The 22,971-nt window shown below is 43.8% G+C and overlaps 1 protein-coding gene across 4 annotated transcripts in view; it reads right to left on the reverse strand.

The window, feature by feature from the left end:
• Positions 1-3,997: 3,997 nt before the first annotated feature.
• Positions 3,998-22,971, reverse strand: part of f3a (coagulation factor IIIa) — a 40,768-nt gene continuing 21,794 nt past the window's right edge. For 3 of the 4 annotated variants that reach the window (XM_061765202.1, XM_061765203.1, XM_061765204.1), the window contains 3 exons: positions 13,148-13,329; positions 12,881-13,049; positions 3,998-6,143 (listed from right to left, as the gene is read on the reverse strand). In XM_061765202.1, the coding sequence (XP_061621186.1) occupies positions 6,001-6,143; positions 12,881-13,049; positions 13,148-13,329 (494 nt within the window). In that variant the 3' untranslated portion in view covers positions 3,998-6,000. The remainder of the gene's footprint in view (positions 6,144-12,880; positions 13,050-13,147; positions 13,330-22,971) is intronic. The other variant, XM_061765205.1, reaches the window with a different exon arrangement.

The following is a 22,971-nucleotide window of genomic DNA, read 5'->3' on the forward strand; positions in this document are numbered from 1 at the left end:
AGATTTGCAAATCATGTTCAACCTATATTTAATTGAATACACTCCAAAGACAAGATATTTAAAGTTCAAACTGCTAAACTTGATTGTTTTTAGCAAATAATCATTAACTTGGAATTTTATGGCTGCAACACGTTCCAAAAAAGATGGGACAGGGTCATGTTTACCACTGTGTAATATCACCTTTTCTTTTAACAGCATTCAATAAACGTTTGGGAACTGAGTACACTCATTGTTGAAGCTTTGTAGGTGGAATTATTTCCCATTCTTGCTTGATGTACAGCTTCAGCTGTTCAACAGTCCGGGGTCTCCGTTGTCGTATTGTACGCTTCATAATGCGCCACAGATTTTCAATGGGAGACAGGTCTGGGCTGCAGGCACACCAGTCTAGTATCCGCACTCTTTTACTACAAAGCCACGCTGTTGTAACACGTGCAGAATGTGGTTTGGCATTGTCTTGCTGAAATAAGATGGGGCGTCCATGAAAAAGACGTTGCTTGGATGGCAGCATATATTTCTCCAAAACCTGTATGTACCTTTCACCATTAATGGTGCCTTCACAGATGTGTAAGTTACCCATGCCATTGGCACTAACACAGCCCCATACCATCACAGATGCTGCCTTTTGAACTTTGCGTCCATAACAGTCCTGATGGTTTTTTTCCTCTCTGGCCCGGAGGACACAACGTCAACAATTTCCAAAAAGAATTTCAAATGTGGACTCGTCAGACCACAGAACACTTTTCCACTTTGCATAAGTCCATCTTAGATGAGCTCGGGCCGAGAGAAGCCGGCGGCGTTTCTGGGTGTTGTTGATAAATGGCTTTTGCTTTGCATAGTAGAGTTTCAAGTTGCACTTACGGATGTAGCGCCGAACTGTATTTACTGACATTGATTTTCTGAAGTGCGGCACGGTGGGCGACTGGTTAGAGCGTCAGCCTCACAGTTCTGAAGACCCGGGTTCAATCCCCGGCCAAGGCCAAGGTCCCCGCCTTTGGCGGGGACCTTGGCGATCCGATCCCCAGCTGCAGAAGCTGGCTCTCGGGACCTGGAATGTCACCTCTCTGGTAGGGAAATAGCCTGAGCTGGTGCGTGATGTTGAGAAATTCCGGCTAGACATAGTCGTGCTCGCCTCGACACACAACTTGGTATCCAGTACCAGTCCTCTTGAGAGGGGTTGGACTCTCTTCCACTCAGGAGTTGCCCATGGTGAGAGGCACCAAGCAGGTGTGGGGATACTGATTGCACCCCTGGCTGGCCTTTACGTTGGGGTTCACCCCAGTATCCGAAAGGGTAGGCTCCCTCCACCTTTTGGGTGGGGGAACGGGTCCTAATTGTTTGTGTTTATGCACCAAACAGCAGCTCAGAGTGCCCACCCTTGTTGGAGTCATTAGAGGGGGTGCTGGACAGTGCCCCTGTTGGGGAATCCCTTGTTCTTCTGGAGGACTTTAACGGTCACGTGTGCAATGACAGTGAGACCTGGAAGGGCGTGATTGAGAAGTACGGCACCACCAATCAGAACCTGAGCGGTGTTTTGTAATTGGACTTCTGTGCTCATCAAGGACTGTCCATAAGAAACACCATGTTCAAACATAGGGCAAAACCTAGGGCGTGGGAGGAGTTTGGTGAGGCCAAGGAGAACGACTTCTGGACGGCTTTGAGGAAATTCTGGTCCATCATCTGGCGTCTCAGGAGCGGGAAGCAGTCCACCGTCAACACTGTGTATAGTGGCGCCAGGGTGCTGCTGACCTCAACTCGGGATGTTGTGAGTTGGTGGGCCGAATACTTCGAAGACCTCCTCAATTCCACTGACAGGCTTTCCTATGAGGAAGCAGAGTCTGAAGTGGGTTCTCCTATCTCTGGAGTTTAAGTCACTGAGGTAGTTAAAAAGCTCCTCTGTGGAAGGGCCCCAGGGGTGGATGAGACCGGAGGGTGTGTTCCAACTATAGGGGGATCACACTCCTCAACCTCCCTGGTAAGGTCAAGGCTGCCCTTTGTCACCTATTCTGTTCTTGATTTTTATGGACAGAATTTCTAGGTGCAGCCGAGGTGTTGAGGAGGTCCAGTTTGGTCGCCTCAATGTTGCGTCTCTGGTTTTTGCAGATGATGTGGTTCTGATGGCTTCATCAAGCCGTGATCCTCAACTCTTGCTGGAGCGGTTCACAGCCGAGTGTGAACTGGCTGGTATGAAAATCAGCACCTCCAAATTTAAGGCCATGGTCCTTAGTCGTGGTCAGTATGTCGTGGTGAAGAACGAGCTGAGCCAAAAGGCAAAGCTCTCGAGTTACCGGTCTATCTACGTTCCTACCCTCACCTATGGTCATGAGCTGTGGGTCGTGACCGAAAGGACAAGATCGCAGATACAAGCGACCTTCTCTCCCTTAGAGAGAGGGTGAGAAGCTTGTTCCTCCGGGAGGGGCTCAGAGTCGAGCTGCTGTCCTTTGCATTGAGAGGAGCCATCCTGCCTAGGGAACGCCTCAGGATCCCACGGGAAGGGTTGGACGAAGTGGCTGGGGAGAGGGAAGTTTCGACTTGCCAGCTTGGGCTGCGGAAGGAAATGGATGGATGGATGAAAATTATTAAGAAGTCACCACTCCACCTAAATTTAACACCACCACCCAACTATGTCGGGGACACTGTATCTTTTTTTCTGCTTTTACAAATTGGCCTTCTTTGTCACTCAAGCTTTCTAGCTGAAGTGCCAGGATGAGGTACCTATTTAGAATTCACACAATAGCAGAAAGCAAAATAAATGGTCTTATTTCTATATACAGCGGCTGAAATAAATATTTAACACCTCACCATTTTTCTCTCTAAATATATTTCCAAAGGTGCTATTAACATGAAAATTTCCCCAGATGTTGGGAACAAATCAAGTAATCCATACATACAAAGAAAGTAGAACAAATAAGATCAATTATTAAATTAAATTAAGTTGTGTGTAATAATGTGAAATGACACAGGGAAAAAGTATTGAACACGCCAATATTATTATTATCCATCCATCCATTTTCTGAGCCGCTTCTCCTCAGTAGGGTCGCGGGCGTGCTGGAGCCTATCCCAGCTATCATCGGGCAGGAGACGGGGTACACCCTGAACTGGTTGCCAGCCAATCGCAGGGCACATACAAACAAACAACCATTCGCACTCACAGTCACATCTACGGGCAATTTAGAGTCTCCAATTCATGCATGTTTTTGGGATGTGGGAGGAAACCGGAGTGCCCGGAGAAAACCCACGCAGGCACGGGGAGAACATGCAAATTCCACACAGGCGGGACCGGGGATTGAAGCCTGGTCCTCAGAACTGTGAGGCTGACACTCTAACAAGTCGGCCACCGTGCAGCCTATTATTATTATTATATTTATTTAATATACAAAATAAAAGTGAAAGGACTGCTCTTGTAACATTTTCTTGTGATAATCCGACGTTATTTACAGGAAATGACAAAAGTATTCCTGTAAAATGACGTTTTTTTTCTTTTCCCAAAATGCAACCTTATTCTTATGAGATACGGCTTTATTCTCAAAATAAGTGTGACTTTTGTGATTTTTTTAAAAGACTTTTTTATCTTTATGACTTTTTCTCAAATACATCAGACTTTATTTATTAGTTTAACCTTTATTTATCCAGGTAAAGTAATTGAGAATATTTTCATCAATTTAGATTTAAAACAAAGCAAAAATTAAAGCAAATACAAATACATATACTCAACTCAACTCACTTTTATTTATATAGCACTTTAAGAAATAAAACCAACAAAATAAATTTACCTAGCATAATTTAGAAACAAAATGATATTGGGATGAAAGATTTTAACAAACAAATTTTATTTGTTGCAGTGTTCCAGTAGTTTGGGGAAGAGGTTAATAAAACTGTTGAAACGGAGAGGGTGTGTGGTGGTATGTATGGTGAGAAGAGAGCAAAGACAGGATGGGGTCTTGCCAATGAGTGGACCAGTGAATTTGTCTGTATGAGTGAAGAGAGACCAATTAACCAGTGCAGTTCACAGTATCTTTATGTGGGTAAGAGTTTTTTTCATTAAAAAAAACAACAACTTTATTCTTGAAGAGTTACAAACTTTTCTCAAATAATATATCACTTTTTTTTAACTCCAAAAATATATTTTTCACGGCTCTTAGATTGTTTTGTATGGTTGTTTTGTGGCACATTCTGTAATTTAACTTTGAAATTAATGTGGAATGATTAACATGACTATTACATGAGTATTACACTGTATGTTGTCAGTTTCTGTATTTAGCAAGCTTTCTGAGGATACCAACCTTTTGAATATTGGATAAAGATCTAGAAAGTTATTGAAGTTTTGGATCACCTAACTCCGTAAATAGGAGTGTGCTTTGTGCAGACAAGATGCTGCGGGCACGAGCCCATCATTTCCTGTAGAATGAATTTCGATTCATTAACAAGAAAATTGGTTGGTACGCAGGTCATGAATGCAACGGTAACTTTGCGTATACAGTATATGCTCAACTTATGCGCAAGTTTCTATGCATTTATTAGTGAATGAGGTCCAATGTTCTTATGATGATAAAAAACTAATCTTTTATAATGACTGGCAAAAGCAGCATGAATACACAATACTGTAAAAAACGTTTTCAAATAAATATTGCCTTGATTCACGCACAATGCTTTGGTTCACTATCTGTCTTGGTATCATGCGGAGGCTCAGTACTGCTTTTTCTCATGCAGTGTAAATGTAAAATAATTTGCTCCTTGCATCACAAATTGCACTTAACTTTGTTGTTTGTCCTAAATTAGCCTCTTAGTATGGCTCCAAAGAAACCAAAAACTGTAGAAAAAAAGAGAAACATAAAAATATAAAGAGCAAAACATGAGTTTGTAATCTAATTTGGTTTTGAAAACTCTACTGTCAATTGGATAATAATGATAATGATGCTAAGAACAACGGATAAAAAAGTACCGTAACCTCCATCCATTTTCTGAGCCGCTTCTCCTCACTAGGGTCATGGGCGTGCTGGAGCCTATCCCAGCTGTCATCGGGCAGGAGGCGGGGTACACCCTGAACTGGTTGCCAGCCAATCACAGGGCACAAACAACCATTCGCACTCACAGTCACACCTACGGGCAATTCAAAGTCTCCAATTAATGCATGTTTTTGGGATGTGGGAGGAAACCGGAGCGCCCGGAGAAAACCCACGCAGGCAAGGGGAGAACATGCAAACTCCACACATGCGGGGCCGGGGATTGATCATGGGTCCTCAGAACTGTGAGGCATATGTGCAAACCAGTTTTCCACCGTGCCGCCATTACCGTAACGTGTAAAAATAAAAAATACAAATAATAGGAAAACTTGAGCCTTAGTGGAATAAGCAGAGGTGGCAAAGAAGTCTGGAGCTTCCACTGAGGTGATGTTAATACCGTTAGTAAAGATTCATGTGGCAGGAGTTTTCACTGTGATTTAGCATTTTCGATATTCATCCATCCATTTTCTGTACCGCTTATCCTCACAAGGGTCACGGGCTGCTGGAGCCTATCACAGCTATCTTCGGGCGAGAGGCGGGGTACACCCTGAACTGGTCACCAGCCAATTGCAGGGCACATATAAACAAACAACCATTCGCACTCACATTCACACCTACGGGCAATTAAGAGTTGTCAATTAACCGACCATGCATGTTTTTGGGATGTGGGAGGAAACCGGAGTGCCCGGAGAAAACCCACGCAGGCACGGGGAAAACATGCAAACTCCAAACAGGTGGGGCCAGGATTTGAACCACGGTCCTCAGAACTGTGAGGCAGATGTGCTAACCAGTCGTCAACCGTGCCACCATGTTCTATATTATTTTCTAAAATAGCCTACAGAATGGCTGATAAATTCAAAAGTGGGTTTCACAGAAACCAAAATGTGGATTGTCGTGTTAAAAAAAAAAAATCTTGGGAGTAGTTTTATGTTCATCCAGTGAGCTATATCTGTAGCTACTGTATACCGTATTACTAATATGTTACTGTGATAAGAACCCTCTACACACTCTGGAGTGGAACTCCTTCCTTTTCAGTTTTAAGGGTGGTCTTCTTGCGCCTGCAGCATACTATTGCGACAACTGTTATGATGATCAGCACCAGGATGAGGAGGATGGCAGTTGCAATCACACCCACTGAATAGACTGTGGGGAAAAAAGAGATTTGAGATACATTATCAGATGAGTTAATGACAATGTTGATTAATTAAAATAAAAACACAGAGCGACACAAATGTACAATGCTTCAATGGCTTGGTGACACGTGGTCACGTTTGAAGCTTGCCCCAAAGTGTTCCCATGAAAACAAGGCTCAAAATATTTGTTTTCTTTGAGGAGCAGTTTTTCTTAAACAATAAAAATACAACAATATAAGGGGGGAGTTGAATGTATTGGTGCAGCTAACGAATATTTTAGTACTCGAGTGCCCTACTGAAAGTTCTATCGAATAATCGAGTATTTGGATTAACTATATTTTTGCTTGGTGAAATGGAAATTTTGAATACAAAATTGAAAATAAAATCCTTCACTTAAAAACATACAACCAATTAGTTTTCTTAATATATAATCAACAGTTTTTATTTATTAAATTGACATTGGGCATAAAAGATAAGGCATTAATTTAAAAAAGGCATTAACAGCCTTTGTTCAACTTCATTTAAGCAGATAACATTTAAGCATTTTGTGAAATATTATTACATTAGGTTTATGGTTGTGCATTTATGAGCTTAGACCAGTGTTAAATATATTGTAGAAGTTATAATTTATTTGCTTAGCTCACATTAGTATTCTGGACGATTTTGAGAAAGGGAGATGTCTCGCCTTCAAGAAGATGACTCAGCAGGAATCACCAGAGAGAAGGACGTCGCCGGGACGTGGCAGGTGTTGGTCCCATGTTTTCACCTTGAAACCCTACCCTTAGTGTGTTGTGTCTTGTAGCTTAGTACGTTATGTATTTTAAACTTAGAAACCTCCCTATTTTCAAATAAATGCAGGAGCGACGGGAGAGATTGTTTAGAGCGTGTTGAGAGGCTGTAATCTGAACAATCTCTCATACGCCCTCCTCATGAGAAAAAGAAACCAGCGTCTTCATTCCTTTTGTGTCTATTTTTTATAATGTTGGGTAAGATAAATCCATTAAATTGGTCCTTCGAGCCGGATGTCAACACACCCGAGGATTCCAGTTGTGGAGCCGACTTCCAGTTAATAGACCGTGGCCACGGCAAGTAAGATCCTTCACGGGACTGGTCTTCGTTCTCCTCAACTGGGATCTGAAGGTTGACGACAATCCACAGGATTGAAGACGATTTTGGTGAGTTAAATTTTACATTTTTTGAGGAAAAAGGACGGCGGAGTCCGACAAATTCAGCGAGGACGGTGGAGTCCTGTACGTACTTAAATTCCGTGTTTAATGAATAAAGAAACTAGGAAAGTTTCGTGGCGTCGTAGTTAAATTCCGTAGAGGACGGCGGAGTCCTCAAACGAGCTATTGACAGACGTAGTTAAATTCCGCATAGGACGGCGGAGTCCTCTGACGAGCCAGTGTGAATGAATTCTTTTCAAATGGGGAAAGGAAGTAGTAAAATAAAAAACAGGGATACACTGCAGTGTAAAGGTTGGAAGTTCATTAAATTAAATTTAAAAGAAAAAAAACAGGATCCTGATAAAATTTAATATTTAGAGACAGGGATAACTGAACACGGCTTTAATGGTTGGTTAAATACACAAAAAATAGCCGCGTTGCAGGAATCAAATTATATAAAATAAAAGAGAATACGGACAAACTACGGCATGACTAAACCAGCCTGCTTCCCAACTAAACAATTCCTCTTGTGTAACCAGGATATGAAAAAAAGTTACGACATGCGACACCTGATAAAATTACTGTAGATTATCTGTACTCAGACAATGAAGCAAAAGTCGCGGCAGGAATTATTTTACCAGACAAATTAAAGGAACTGTATAAATATTTACATATTTCATTGTGCAAAGATTATGAGTCACAGTGGAAACATATGGGAACATTAGTAAAACAAGGACAGGAGACAGATGATTGGCAGCAAATAGAAAACAAACTGGAATACAGTGCGTTAACTGGTCTAATTAGGAAGGCGATGTTTTGGACAATACAGGGTGATGAAGGGAAACACATGCATCCTGTTTGATTAGACCAAATGATCCTCACTGAAATTGATGAAGAAATATTAAAAAAGTTCCCAAAAAATTATGGTCCACAGGACCATTTGATGTAGGCCTTATTAAAGGGGCTTTACCAGTACAAATTCGACCCAAAACAGAATATAGACCAGGGATTCGTCAATATCCATTAAAACCAGATGCACATGAAGGAATCAAACCGGTAATTGAAGCACTAATTAAGGCAGGAGTTATAGTGGAGTGTCCAGAATCACCATGTAACACACCCATTTTTCCCTGTAAAAAAGGCCCCACCTTCAGTGGGTTGGAGACTTACAGGCAGTAAATACTGCAGTAATACAGAGAGCAGCATGCGTACCAGATCCACACACATTGTTAAATTCATTAAGACCAGACGCTACTGTGTTTACAGTAGTGGACATAAGTAAGGCATTCTTTTCTGTACCAATAGAAAAGAACAGTCAATTTTGGTTTGCATTTACATTTGAGGGCAAAAAATATACATTTACTAGATTACCGCAAGGTTACTGTGAAAGTCCAACCATTTATTCACAAGTTATGACAACACGCATGTCTTCTGGCATCTCTAGATGGAGAGACATGCATCAAAGATTCATTGGCCTTTCTGCATCATCTAACAAAAGAGGGACATAAAGTTAACAAAAATAAATTGCAATGATGTAAAAGGCAAGTCAAATATCTAGGCCATAATTTAAGTGTAGGAGGAAGGACTATATTAGAAGACAGGAAAGCTATAGTCTTAAAAAAATCCTAAACCACAGACGAAGAAACATATAATAATAATTTTTAGGTCTGACAAATTATTGGAGAGCATAGATTCCAAACTATGCAGAAATTGTTGCACCATTGTCAAAATTAATGTATGAAGACAACCTTAAAATGACATCACCTGTTTAATGGAGTACAGAGGCAGAAAAGGCCTTCTGTGACATTAAACAACATTTGGTGTCGACTACTGCGCTGGGCCTTCCAAATTTAATGATAAAACATTCATTCAAATGGAAGATTGTAAAAGCTATTGCATGACCTCCGTACTTACACAATACGGTGATAAGCTAAGACCAAGGCCTTATTTTTTGACTAAATTGGACAGCGTGACGTGTGCATTACCGCATTGTGTCAGAGCAGTTGTGGCAGCTTCGATGGCAGTAGAGAGCAGTTCCACAATTGTGTTATTTCATCCATTAACTCTTAAGGTCCCACATACAGTGTCTGCTCTCCTATTGCAAACGAATATGCCGTTTTTATCACCTGCAAGACATTTACCTTGCATGGCCATCTTGCTGTCACAACCACATTTGACTATTGAGCGATGCACAACCTTAAATCCAGCCACACTAATACCCTTACTTGATGAAGGCACGCAGCATGATTGTCAGGAATTGGATGAACAAGCTGCTGAATTAGTAGCATTAACCGAGGAATGCAAACTAATGATAAATAAAGATGGTACAATCTATACTGATAGCCAATATGAGTATTCCACAACAAGAACGCAATTATTGGGAAAAACAAAGTGCAAAACTATAAAATGAAATTTACATTAGCACAGAAAAGAAAAGAAAAAGAAAAAAATCTATTCAAATAGGCTGCTATAATGAGCCATGCTGTGTCACATGTCTCAACCGGAGGGATGGTGGCACAGATAGATTGACACTTTCTTCTTCTTCTTTTCCTTTCGGCTTGTCCCGTTAGGGGTCGCCACAGCGCGTCATCCTTTTCCATGAGAGCCTATCTCCTGCATCCTCCTCTCGAACACCAACTGCCATCATGTCTTCCCTCACGACATCCATCAACCTTCTCTTTGGTCTTCCTCTAGCTCTCTTGCCTGGCAGCGCCATCATCATCATCCTTCTACCAATATACTCACTCTCTCTCCTCTGGACGTGTCCAAACCATTGAAGTCTGCTCTCTCTAACTTTGTCTCCAAAACATCGAACCTTGGCTGTCCCTCTGATGAGCTCATTTCTAATTTTATCCAACCTGGTCACTCCGAGAGCGAACCTCAACATCTTCATTTCCGCCACCTCCAGCTCTGCTTCCTGTTTTCTCTTCAGTGCCACTGTCTCTAATCCATACATCATGGCTGGCCTCACCACTGTTTTATAAACTTTGCCCTTCATCCTAGCAGAGACTCTTCTGTCACATAACACACCTGACACCTTCCTCCACCCGTTCCAACCTGCTTGGACCCGTTTCTTCACTTCCTGACCACACTCACCATTGCTCTGGACGGTTGACCCCAAGTATTTAAAGTCCTCTACCCTTGCCATCTCTTCTCCCTGTAGCCTCATTCTTCCCCCACCACCCCTCTCATTCATGCACATATATTCTGTTTTACTTCGGCTAATCTTCATTCCTCTTCTTTCCAGTGCATGCCTCCATCTTTCTAACTGTTCCTCCAGCTGCTCCCTGCTTTCACTGCAGATCACAATGTCATCTGCAAACATCATGGTCCACGGGGATTCCAGTCTAACCTCATCTGTCAGCCTATCCATCACCACTGCAAAAAGGAAGGGGCTCAGGGCTGATCCCTGATGCAGTCCCACGTCCACCTTAAATTCTTCTGTCACACCGACAGCACACCTCACCGCTGTTCTGCCGCCCTCGTACATGTCCTGTATTATTCTAACATACTTCTCTGCCACTCCAGACTTCCGCATGCAGTACCACAGTTCCTCTCTGGGTACTCTGTCATAGGCTTTCTCTAGATCTACAAAGACACAATGTAGCTCCTTCTGACCTTCTCTGTACTTTTCCATCAACATCCTCAAGGCAAATAATGCATCTGTGGTACTCTTTCTAGGCATGAAACCATACTGTTGCTCGCAAATACTCACTTCTGTCCTGAGTCTAGCCTCCACTACTCTTTCCCATAACTTCATTGTGTGGCTCATCAACTTTATTCCTCTATAGTTGCCACAGCTCTGCACATCACCTTTGTTCTTAAAAATGGGCACCAGTACACTTTTCCTCCATTCCTCAGGCATCTTCTCACGCACTAGAATTCTATTGAACAAGCTGGTCAAAAACTCCACAGCCACCTCTCCTAGATGCTTCCATACCTCCACAGGAATGTCATCAGGACCAACTGCCTTTCCATTTTTCATTCTCTTTAATGCCTTTCTAACTTCCCCCTTACTAATCATTGCCACTTCCTGGTCCACCACACTTGCCTCTTCTACTCTCCCTTCTCTATCATTTTCCTCATTCATCAACTCCTCGAAGTATTCTTTCCATCTACCTAGCACACTGCTGGCACCAGACAACATATTTCCATCTCTATCCTTAATCACCCTAACCTGCTGCACATCCTTCCCATCTCTATCCCTCTGTCTGGCCAGCCTGTATAGATCCTTTTCTCCTTCTTTAGTGTCCAACCTGCCATACATGTCATCATATGCCTCTTGTTTTGCCTTTGCCACCTCTACCTTTGCCCTGTGTCGCATCTCAATGTATTCCTTTCGCCTCTCCTCGGTCCTCTCAGTGTCCCACTTCTTCTTAGCTAACCGTTTTCCTTGTATGATTTCCTGTACTGTGAGGTTCCACCACCAAGTCTCCTTCTCTCCTTTCCTGCCAGAAGATACACCAAGTACTCTCCTGCCTGCTTCTCTGATCACCTTGGCTGCAGTGGTCCAGTCTTCTGGAAGCTCTTCCCGTTCACCGAGAGCCTGTATCACCTCTTCCCGAAAAGCTGCACAACACTCGTCCTGTCTCAGCTTCCACCACATGGTTCTCTTCTCTGCCTTTGTCTTCCTAATTTTCCTCCCCACCACCAGATTCATCTTACACACCACCATCCTATGCTGTCTAGCCACACTCTCCCCTACCACTACCTTACAGTTGGTAACCTCCTTCAGATTACATCGTCTGCACAAGATGTAATCCACCTGTGTGCTTCTACCTCCGCTCTTGTAGGTCACCCTATGTTCGTGCCTCTTCTGGAAAAAAGTGTTCACTACAGCCATTTGCATCCTTGTTGCAAAGTCTACCACCATCTGTCCCTCCAAGTTCCTTTCCTGGATACCGTACTTACCCATCACTTCTTCATTACCCTTATTACCTTCACCAACATGTCCATTACAATCTGCACCAATTACGACTCTCTCTCTGTCTGGGATGCTCAGAACTACATCATCTAGCTCCTTCCAGAATTTCTCTTTCACCTCTAGGTCACATCCTACCTGTGGGGCATAGCCACTAATCACATTACACATAACACCCTCAATTTCAAATTTCAGCCTCATCACTCGATCTGATACTCTTTTCACCTCCAAGACATTCTTAGCCAACTCTTCTTTTAAAATAACCCCGACTCCATTTATCTTCCCATCTACACCATGGTAAAATAATTTAAACCCTGCCCCTAAACTTCTAGCCTTACTGCCTTTCCACCTGGTCTCCTGGACACACAATATATCAACCTTTCTCCTAATCATCATGTCAACCAACTCCCGAGATTTTCCTGTCATAGTCCAAACATTCAAAGTCCCCACATTCAGTTCTAGGCTCTGTGTTTTCCTCTTCTCTTTCTGCCGAAGAACCCGCTTTCCACCTCTTCTTCTTCTTCTTCTTTGACTTCGACTTCGACCCACAGTAGCTGAATTTCCAACAGCGCCCTGCAGGTTGACGGCGCCGGTATATACTATACCTTATACTCAGTCTATTTTATTTTGTTTGGCACAACACATCAATCAAATGCTCACCTTCAAAGATGGAGTGTTTGTCATCATCAGAGCACTGAGTTTGGCTCAACTCTCCCAGCTGTTTATTGACATTGCGGCTTGGAATAAAGGCCTGAACGTTAAAACAGTAGCTTTCTCCTTGATCCAGATCAGTCAGCTCTATTATGCTGGTCTTTGAGATGAACACTTTCTGAAAACATAGGGTTAAGAGAGGAATAACAGTTCTTTGATGATGAACTCATCATTCATTTGCAATTGATGGTGATTTTGATGACTGCTGAAATTCACCTTGCCAGAGCTCTTATTTCTACGATATGTAACCTTATAGTGTAGCTTCTCTAAGAAAATGTCTCTGATGTTCAGCTGATGATCATCTTTAAACAATGCAGTGAGTGGGTCAGTCACATGCAGTGTAGTCTTCTTTTTGTTGTTGCTCACCTCCAGCTTGAAATCAGGTCTGCCTATATCAGCTGTAAAGAAGAGACTGATCAGATGTGGTTTGCTGGCAAATACAGTAGTCATAGCATGATGTTTGAACTCCCATAAATTGTACATTTTAAAGTTGACCACCATTTTATTAAACACATGATCAAAAATGTGCGCTTTGAACTGTGATCATAAGTGATGTCAGTACTGTATGTGTAATTACACAGCCATCAAAGCAGTTTGGGTTGTTATTTCTCCTTTTGAGAGTTTCACCTTTTGTCCTCTTCAATAAAAATGACAAAAATGAACCTCAGTCTCCTTAATTTTAGCCAGGATATAGCCAACAATATACTGTGTTTGGGACAATTTTTCTAAGAAAAATGGAGAAAAGATAAGAACATGACAATGGGCCAATACACATTTTGAGTAGTTCAATGTTTATCATCAAATTATTTTGAGAGAGTTGTAAGAAGTACACACACACACACACACATTAGAATCAGAATCAGCTTTATTTTGCCAAATATGTCAAAAAAAAATTCTCCAGTAGTTGGAGCTGCTCTAGTACGACAACAGACATAGTGAATATTTTGAGACGCAAAAAACATAAAAACACAATGAGCAATAAAAGGTTACCAGTAATTATTATACATTATTATTATTATTTTTAATTTTTTTTTACAACTGTGCAAATGATGCAGAGTCCTGTAGCAATCTTTAGCAGTTTGAAATGACTAATAGAACAATAGTCTGGTGCAGTGACCATTGTGCAAATGGTGCAGAGACTTGAAGAAATGTATGCAGTTCAAAATGACTCGTAGTGCGATAATCTGGAACAATGTTTACTGTGCAAATGGTGCAGATACTTCTCAGGCACATGAGTGGCCAGTATTGGTCAACAACAGATATGCAAGTACTGCAGAGTGGCGAGACTACTACAGTGAGTGCACGAATAATGTATAATTGGACCGACAGAGATGTGACTACAATCTCGAGACAAAATTGGCAGTATATTACTACAATAGAATATTAAGTTAACTGTTGAAGAAGTTAATGGCAAGAGGGAAGAAGCTGTTGGAATGTCTGCTACTTCTAGTTTGCATCGTTTGATAGTGCCTACCTGACGGAAGGAGCTGGAAGAGGTGGTGACCAGGATGTGGAGAGTCCAAGAGGATGTTGCATGCGCTTGTCTTAGTTCTGGCAGCGTGCAAGTCCTCAAGGGTGGATTGGGGGGTACCGACAATCCTTTCAGCAGTTTTAATTGTCCGTTGCAATCGGAGTTTGTCCATTTTGTGGCAGCACCAAACCAGACTGTGATGGATGAACACTGATTCGATGACTGCCGTGTAAAACTGCCTCAACAGCTCCGGTAGCAGGCCATGCTTCCTCAGAAGCCCCAGGAAGTACATCTTCTGCTGGGCCTTTTTGAGGATGGAGTTGATGTTGGTCTCCTACTTCAGGTCCTGAGAGACTGTGATTTCCAGGAACTTGAATGTCTCAACGGTTGACACAAGGCAGCTGGACAACGTGAGGGGCAGCTGTGGCAAAGGATGCCTCCTGAAGGCCATGATAATCTCTACAGTCTTGAGCGTGTTCAGCTCCAGGTTGTGTTGGGCGGACCACAGCTCCAGCCGCTCCAATTTCTGTCGATACGTAGACTCATCACCATCTTTGATGAGGCCGATGACTGTGGTGTTGTCTGCAAAATTCAGGAGTTTCACAGCCGGGTGTGTTGAGGTGCAGTCGTTCGTGTAGAGATAGTAGAGCAGCAGAGAGAGGACATATCCTTGGGGCGCCTCGCTGCTGGTGGTGCGTGTAGATGAGGTGGTGTCTCCCAGCCTCACCTGCTGTGTCCTGCCCATCAAGAAGCTGTAAATCCACTGGCAGATGGCAGGCGAGACGCTGAGGGATGATGGTGTTGAACGCTGTGCTGTCCATGAACAGGATCCTCGCGTAGGTCCCAGCGCCGTCGAGGTGTTCTAGGATGAAGTGCAGTCCCATGTTGACTGCGTCATCCGCAGACCTGTTTGCTTGGTAGGGAAACTGCAGGCGGTCCAGCAGGGGATCTGTGATGCTCTTGAGGTGGTCCAGCATGAGGCGTTCAAAGGACTTCATGACCACAGGTGTCAGGGCGACAGGCCTGTAGTCATTCAGACCCGAGATTGCAGGTTTCTTGGGGACTGGGATGATGGAGCGTTTGAAACAGGAATGGTACCTCGCACAGTTCCAGAGATCTATTGAAGATCTGTGTGAAGACTGGAGGGAGCTGGTCCGTGCAGACTTTGAGGCAGGATGGGGACACAAGGTCTGGGCCTGCCACTTTGTTGATCTTTTGTTGTTTGACGCTACGTCCCACATCCTGTTTGTGGATGGTCAACGAAGGAGGGGGAGTCAAGAGGTGTGATCGTGGTCAGTGGTGCGGCTGGGTGGGTGAGGGGTGTGAAAGTGTCCTTTTCAAGTCTGCAGTAGAAGCTGTTGCAATCGTCAGCTAGCCCTTAATTGTTCTCAGTTTGGGGAGAAGGTCACTTATAATTGGTTAGCGATTTTAATCCACACCAGACTGATTTAGAATCGCTAGCGGTAAACTGTATTTCTAGTTTTACTGTATAATTTCTTTTTGCGATGTTAATTTCTTTAGTCAGCTGGTTTCTAGCACAATTATACAGGGCTCTGTCACCACTTCGATAGGTGTCCTCTTTAGCCTGGCGAAGTTGCTTAAGTTTGGCAGTGAACCACGGCTTGTTGTTATTGAACTTGCGAAATTACTTTGTTGGTACACACACCTCTTCAAAGAAATTGATATAGGATGTAACTGTGTCTGTATATTCATCCAGGCTTCCAGTTTAAGTTTCAAAGACACTCCATTATGTGCAGTCTAAACAGCTTTAAAGTGTGCTTGCAGCTTGTTTTCACCATAGACTTCGCGCATTTAAGTTCTTGCCTGTACGTCGGTATTGAGTGAATTAAGCAGTGATCAGACGAGGCCAGGGCTGCACGAGGTATAGCACGGTATGCGTTTTTTACCGTAGTGTAGCAGTGGTCTAAAGTATTATTTTCCCTGGTAGGATAGTCAATGTGCTGCTTGTATTTAGTGAGTTCGTGGTTGAGTTTAGCTTTGTTAAAGTCCACAAGAATAATGAGGGTTGAATCTGGGTGCTTTTTTCAAGTTCATTTAGTTGTTCAGCAAGAGTTAGCATTGTGGTATTCGTGGCGTTCACGTCAGCCTGAGGACGAATGTAAAGACCCACGAGGATAAAAAAAAATGCGAACTCAAGCGGCGAGTAGAATGACTTATAGTTCAGAAACAGCGACTCCAAGTCCGGGCTGCAGTGTGTGCTGAGCTCCGTGACGTTGGTACACCATTTTACGTTGATATAGAAGCATATCCCGCCGCCTTTCTTTTTCCCTGATAACTCCTTGACGCGGTTTGCCCGGTGTAGTTGGAATCCTGGAAGCATTACGGCGCCATCGGGATGCGTTCACAAAGCCACGTCTCCATGAAGCACAGGCCGGCGGAATGTCCGAAGTCTTTACTGGTCTTTGTAAGAAGATGAAGCTCGTCATCATTTTGTTGGGTAGGGAGCGTAGATTCGCGAGGTGAATTGACTGGAGCGACATTCAAAATCCTCTGTTACGGAGCTTGACTTGGATTCCGCCCCATTTCCCCCTACGCCGCTTTCGCCTCCATGCTCCGTACAACGTGGTCCCCGCTCCGTTAAGTAACTCAGAGAAAAAACTGAGCGGATTTGTGAAAGTGGGTGAAAGAAAGTCCGAAGTAGATTCCCTAATGTTTAGCAAGTCTTCCCTTGTGTGAGTCGCGTAATGTCTCCAAAGATGAATGAAAAACCCAAAAACATAGACAATACTAGAGAGCACGTAAAAAGCTCTCCAAAAAAGCTGGGACAGGTGGCAAAAAAGACTGACAAAGTTGAGGAATGCTCATCAAACACCTGTTTGGAACATCCCACAGGTGAACAGGCTAATTGGGAACAGGTGGGTGCCATGATTGGGTATAAAAGGAGCTTCCCTGAATTGCTCAGTCATTCACAAGCAAAGATGGGGCGAGGTTAACCTCTTTGTGAACAAATACGTGAGAAAATAGTCAAACAGTTTAAGGACAATGTTCCTCAACGTACAATTGCAATGAATTTAGGGATTTCATCATCTACGGTCCATAATAATCAAAAGGTTCAGACAATCATACATACACACACACATATATATATATATATATATATATATATATATCCATCCATTTTCTGCCGCTTATCAGAGGTCGGGTCGCGTGGGCAGTAGCTTTAGCAGGGACGCCCAGACTTCCCTCTCCCCAGCCACTTCAAGGGCGTCCAAAATCCTCTCGGACCCTCCCCACCCCAGTCACCAGCTCTTCCAGCTCCTTCCCTCAGGTAGGCGCTACCGATCAATGCAAACTAGAACTAGTAGACATTCCAACAGCTTCTTCCCTCTTGCAATCAACTTCTTAAACAGCTAACCTATAATTCCATTACAACAAGCTGGCAATTTTTTGACTTGAGTTCGTTGTCACATTTCTGTGGGGCCAATTACGTATTACTCGTGCACTCGCTGTAGTTGTCTCGCCATGCTGCACTATTTGCATAAACTGGCCACTCATGCCAGAGTAGCATCTGCTCCATTTACACACTGATTGAGGAGTATCCGTAACATTTGCACAACCATTGTCCCAGATTAGCGCACTACTCGTCACTTTAAACCGCATACACTCCTTGAAGTCTCAGCGCCCTTTGCACAATGGTCATTGCACCGGACTATTGCGATATTAGTCATTCGAACTGCTCTCAGTGCTAGAGGACTCTGCATCTTTTTGCACAATTGTTTTTTGTCAATGTCTTTATGTCTCCAAAGTGTTCTGTAAATTGACTGTCTGTTGTACTAGAGCGGCTCCAACTACCGGAGACAAATTCCTTGTGTGTTTTGGACATACTTGGCAAATAAAGATGATTCTGATTCTGATTCATCCAGCTCTTCCGGGGGGATCCCGAGGCGTTCCCAGGCCAACCGAAGGACGTAATCTCTCCATTGTGTCCTGGGTCGTCCCCGGGGTCTCCTCCCGGTGGGACATGCCCGGAACACCTCACCAGGGAGGCGTCCGGGAGGCATCCGAATCAGATGCCCCAGCCACCTCATCTGGCTCCTCTCGATGTGGAGGAGCAGCGACTCTACTCTGAGATCCTCCCGGATAACCGAGCTTCTCACCCTATCTCTAAGGGAGAGCCTGGACACCTTGCGGAGGAAACTCATTTCGGCCGCTTGTATCCGGGGTCTTGTTCTATGGTCACGACCCACAGCTCGTGACCATAGGTGAGGGTAGGAACGTAGATCTACCCGTGAATTGAGAGCTTCGCCTTTTGGCTGAGCTCCTTCTTTACCACAACGGACTGATACAAAGTACCGATACATCACTGCAGACGCTGCACCGATCCGCCTGTCGATCTCCCGTTACATTCTTCCCTCACTTGTGAACAAGACCCCATGATACTTGAACTCCTCCACTTGGGGCAGGATCTCATCCCCGACCTGGAGAGGGCACGGCACCCTTTTCCGACTGAGGATCATGGTCTCAGATTTGGAGGTGCTGATTCTCATCCTAGCCGGTTCACAGTCGGCTGCGAACTGCTCCAGTGAGAGTTGGAGATCACGGCTTGATGAAGCAAACAGAACCACATCATCTGCAAAAAGCAGAGATGCAATACTGAGGCCACCAAACCGGAACCCCTCTACGCCTCGGCTGCACCTTGAAATTCTGTCCATAAAATGTATGAACAGAATCGGTGACAAAGGGCAGCCTTGGCACAGTCCAACCCTCACCGAACGAGTCCGACTTACTGCCGGATATGCGGACCATACTCTAACTCCGGTCGTACAGGGACCGAACAGCTCGTATCAGGGGGTTCGGTACCCCATACTCCTGAAGCACCCTACACAGGACTGCCCGAGGGACACGGTCGAACGCCTTCTTCAAGTCCACAAAACACATGTAGACTGGTTGGGTGAACTCCCAGGCACCCTTGAGGACCCTGCCGAGGGTGTAGAACTGGTCCACTGTTCCACGGCTAGGACGAAAACTACACTGCTCCTCCTGAATCTAAGATTCAACTTCCCGACGGACCCTCCTCTCCAGCACCCCTGAATAGACCTTACCAGGGAGGCTGAGGAGTGTGATTCCCCTGTAGTTGGAACACACCCTCGGGTCCCCCTTCTTAAAAAGGGGGACCACCACCCCAGTCTGCCAATCCAGAAGCACTGTCCCCGATGTCCACGCGAAGTTGCAGAGGCGTGTCAACCAGGACAGCCCCACAACATCCAGAGCATTTAGGAACTCCGGGCGAATCTCATCCACCCCCGGGGCCTTGCCACCAATGAGCTTCATAACCACCTTGGTGACCTCAAACCCAGAGATAAGAGAGCTCGCCTCAGATAACCCACACTCTGCTTCCTCATGGGAAGGCGTGTCTGTGGAAATGAGGAGGTCTTCGAAGTTTTCTCCCCACCGACTCACAACCTCCCGAGGAGAGGTCAGCAGCGCCCCATCCCCACTATACACAGTGTTGGTGGTGCACAGCTTCCCTCTCCTTAGATGCCGGATGGTGGACCAGAATTTCCTCGAAGCCGTCCGGAAGTCTTTCTCCATGGACTCACCAAACTCCTCCCATACCCGAGTTTTTGCTTCACCGACCACCAAAGCTGCATTCCGCTTGGCCAGCCGGTACCCATCAGCTGCCTCAGGAGTCCCACAGGCCAAAAAGGCCCGATCGGACTCCTTCTTCAGCTTGACGGCATCCCTCACCGTTGGTGTCTACCAACGGGTTTGGGGATTGCCGCCACGACAGGCCTTACGGCCAAAGCTCCGGTCGGCCGTCTCAGCAATGGTCCACTCGGACTCGATGTCCCCCGAAACTCCTTCTGACAGGGGATTCTGCCAAACGTTCCCAGCACATACTAACAAACAACCATTTACACTCACATTCACACCTACGGGCAATTTAGAGTTGTCAATTAACCTGGCATGCATGTTTTTGGGATGTGGGAGGAAACCGGAGTGCCCGGAGAAAACCCCCGCAGGCACGGGGAGAACATGCAAACTCCACACACGCGGGGCCGGGTATGGAACCCCTCACCTCAGAACTGTGAGGCAGACGCTCTAACCAGTCGTCCACCGTGCACACACACACACAGTACAGTGCCATGAAAAACTATCTGGCCCCTTCACAAATTATTATTTTTTTTATTTCCGTAGTTTCCTCACATTGTTTAAGATCATCAAATAAATGTCAATATCAGACAAACATAAGCCAAGTAAACAAAAATTTCTGTTTTTAAACTGACATGCAAACACTATAGACCATAGAAAAGGTGACTAAAAAAAGGTTATTTTAACATAAATTAAGCAATCTGGAATAATTACTCAAGCTCTGAGTAAATAGTGAGTAACTTCTGATTTTTTTAACCACAGCATGATGTTAAATATATTCTAGAAGTTATCATTTATTTGCTTAGCTTGCATTAGTATTATGGACGATTTTAGATGTCTCGCCTTCGAAAAGATGACTCAGCATCATCCGGTGGAAGGGCGCCTGGACCAAGGACGTGATCGGATGTGGTCGGGTCGGGACAAGTGTTGGTCCAATATTTTGTGTTGTGTCTTATTGCTTAGAATACTATGTCTGGGAAAAACCCTCTTATTATCAAATATTATGTGTCGTGTCTTATTGTTTAGAATACTATGTCTGGGAAAAACCCTCTTATTATCAAATATTTTGTGTTGTGTCTTATTGCTTAGAACATTATGATTTGTAAATCCCTCCTATTTCAAATAAATGCAGGAGCGAGGGGGGGGATTGTTTAGAGCGTGTTGAGAGGCTGTGATCTGAACAATCTCCCATACGCCCTCCTCATGAGAAAAAGAAACCAGCGTCTTCATTCCTTTTGTGTCTATTTTTTATAATGTTGGGTAAGATAAATCCAACATTAAATTGGTCCTTCGAGCCGGATGTCAACACACCCGAGGATTCCAGTTGTGGAGCCGACTTCCAGTTAAGAGACCGTGGCCACGGCAAGTAAGACCCTTTACGGGACTGGTCTTCGTTCTCCTCAACTGGGATCTGAAGGTTGACGACAATCCACAGGATTGAAGACGACTGGTGAGTTAAATTTTAAAAATTTTTTTAGGAAAAAGGACGCCGGAGTCTACAAATTCCGCGAGGACGGCGGAGTCCTGTACGTACTTAAATTCCGTGTTTAATAAACCTTGTGTAATACTAGTCACTGGCAAGTAAGGGACGGCGGAGTCCGACATATTCCGCGAGGACGGCGGAGTCCTGTACGTACTTAAATTCCGTGTTTAATGAATAAAGAAACTAGGAACGTTTCGTGGCGTCGTAGTTAAATTCCGTATAGGATGGCGGAGTCCTCTAATGAGCTGTTGACAGACGTGGTTAAATTCCGTATGGGACGGCGGAGTCCTCTGACGAGCCAGTGTGAATGAAAACTGTTTGAATGAGAGTGTAAATGGGAAATCACTAGGTTTTTCATTCCATACCAAAACAGTGGGAAAGTAAACGGTGGACTTTTGTGGATGCAAAGGCAAGAATTCTCCACTCGAAAGAGTTGAAGTGAGAATTACCACAGAAAGTAAATTTGAATCACCGTCCTACTGAAAAGAAACAGTGTTCTAGACTACCCTAGGTAGTATTACACTGAACCAAATTCTTTCAAATGGGGAAAGGAAGTAGTAAAATAAAAAACAGGAATACACTGGAGTGTAAAGGTTGGAGGTTCATTAAATTAAATTTCAAAGAAAAAAAGAAACAGGATCCTGATAAAATTTAATATTTAGAGACAGGGATAACCGAACACGGCTTTAATGGTTGGTTAAATACACAAAAAATAGCCGCGTTGCAGGAATCAAATTATATAAAAAATAAAAGACAAGCCACCGTTAAACGTGGGAAAGGCCCTGTTGTCTGCAGCCTTGGAGCTTATCACAAAAATAGAAGATAAAAAAGAATGTGATGAGCTGCAGTAATACAGAGCATGCGTACCAAACCCACGCACATTGTTAAATTCATTAAGACCAGACGCTACTGTGTTTACAGTAGTGGACATTAATGCATTAATGCAGTAATGCATTCTTTTCAGTACCAATAGAAAATAACAGTCAATTTTGGTTTGCATTCACATTTGAGAAAAAAAAAAATATATATATATACATTTACTAGATTACCGCAAGGTTACTGTGAAAGTCCAACTATTTATTCACAAGTTAATTCACAACACGCATGTCTTCTGGCATCTACAGATGAAGACACATGCAAAGATTCATTGACCTTACTGCATCATCTAACAGAAGAGGGACATAAAGTTAACAAAAATAAATTGCAATGATGTAAAAGACAAGTTAAATATCTAGGCCATAATTTAAGTATAGGAGGAAAGACTATATTAGAAGACAGGAGAGCTATAGTCTTAAAAAATCCTAAACCACAGACGAAGAAACATATAATAATCATTTTTAGGTCTGACAAATTATTGTAGAGCATGGATTCCAAACTATGCAGAAATTGTTGCACCATTGTCAAAATTAATGTATGAAAACAACCTTAAAATTACATCACCTGTTTAATGGAGTACAGAGGCAGAAAAGGCCT

This window comes from Phyllopteryx taeniolatus, unplaced genomic scaffold, assembly GCF_024500385.1.
Source record: "Phyllopteryx taeniolatus isolate TA_2022b unplaced genomic scaffold, UOR_Ptae_1.2 contig_28, whole genome shotgun sequence".
NCBI classification, from domain to species: domain Eukaryota; kingdom Metazoa; phylum Chordata; class Actinopteri; order Syngnathiformes; family Syngnathidae; genus Phyllopteryx; species Phyllopteryx taeniolatus.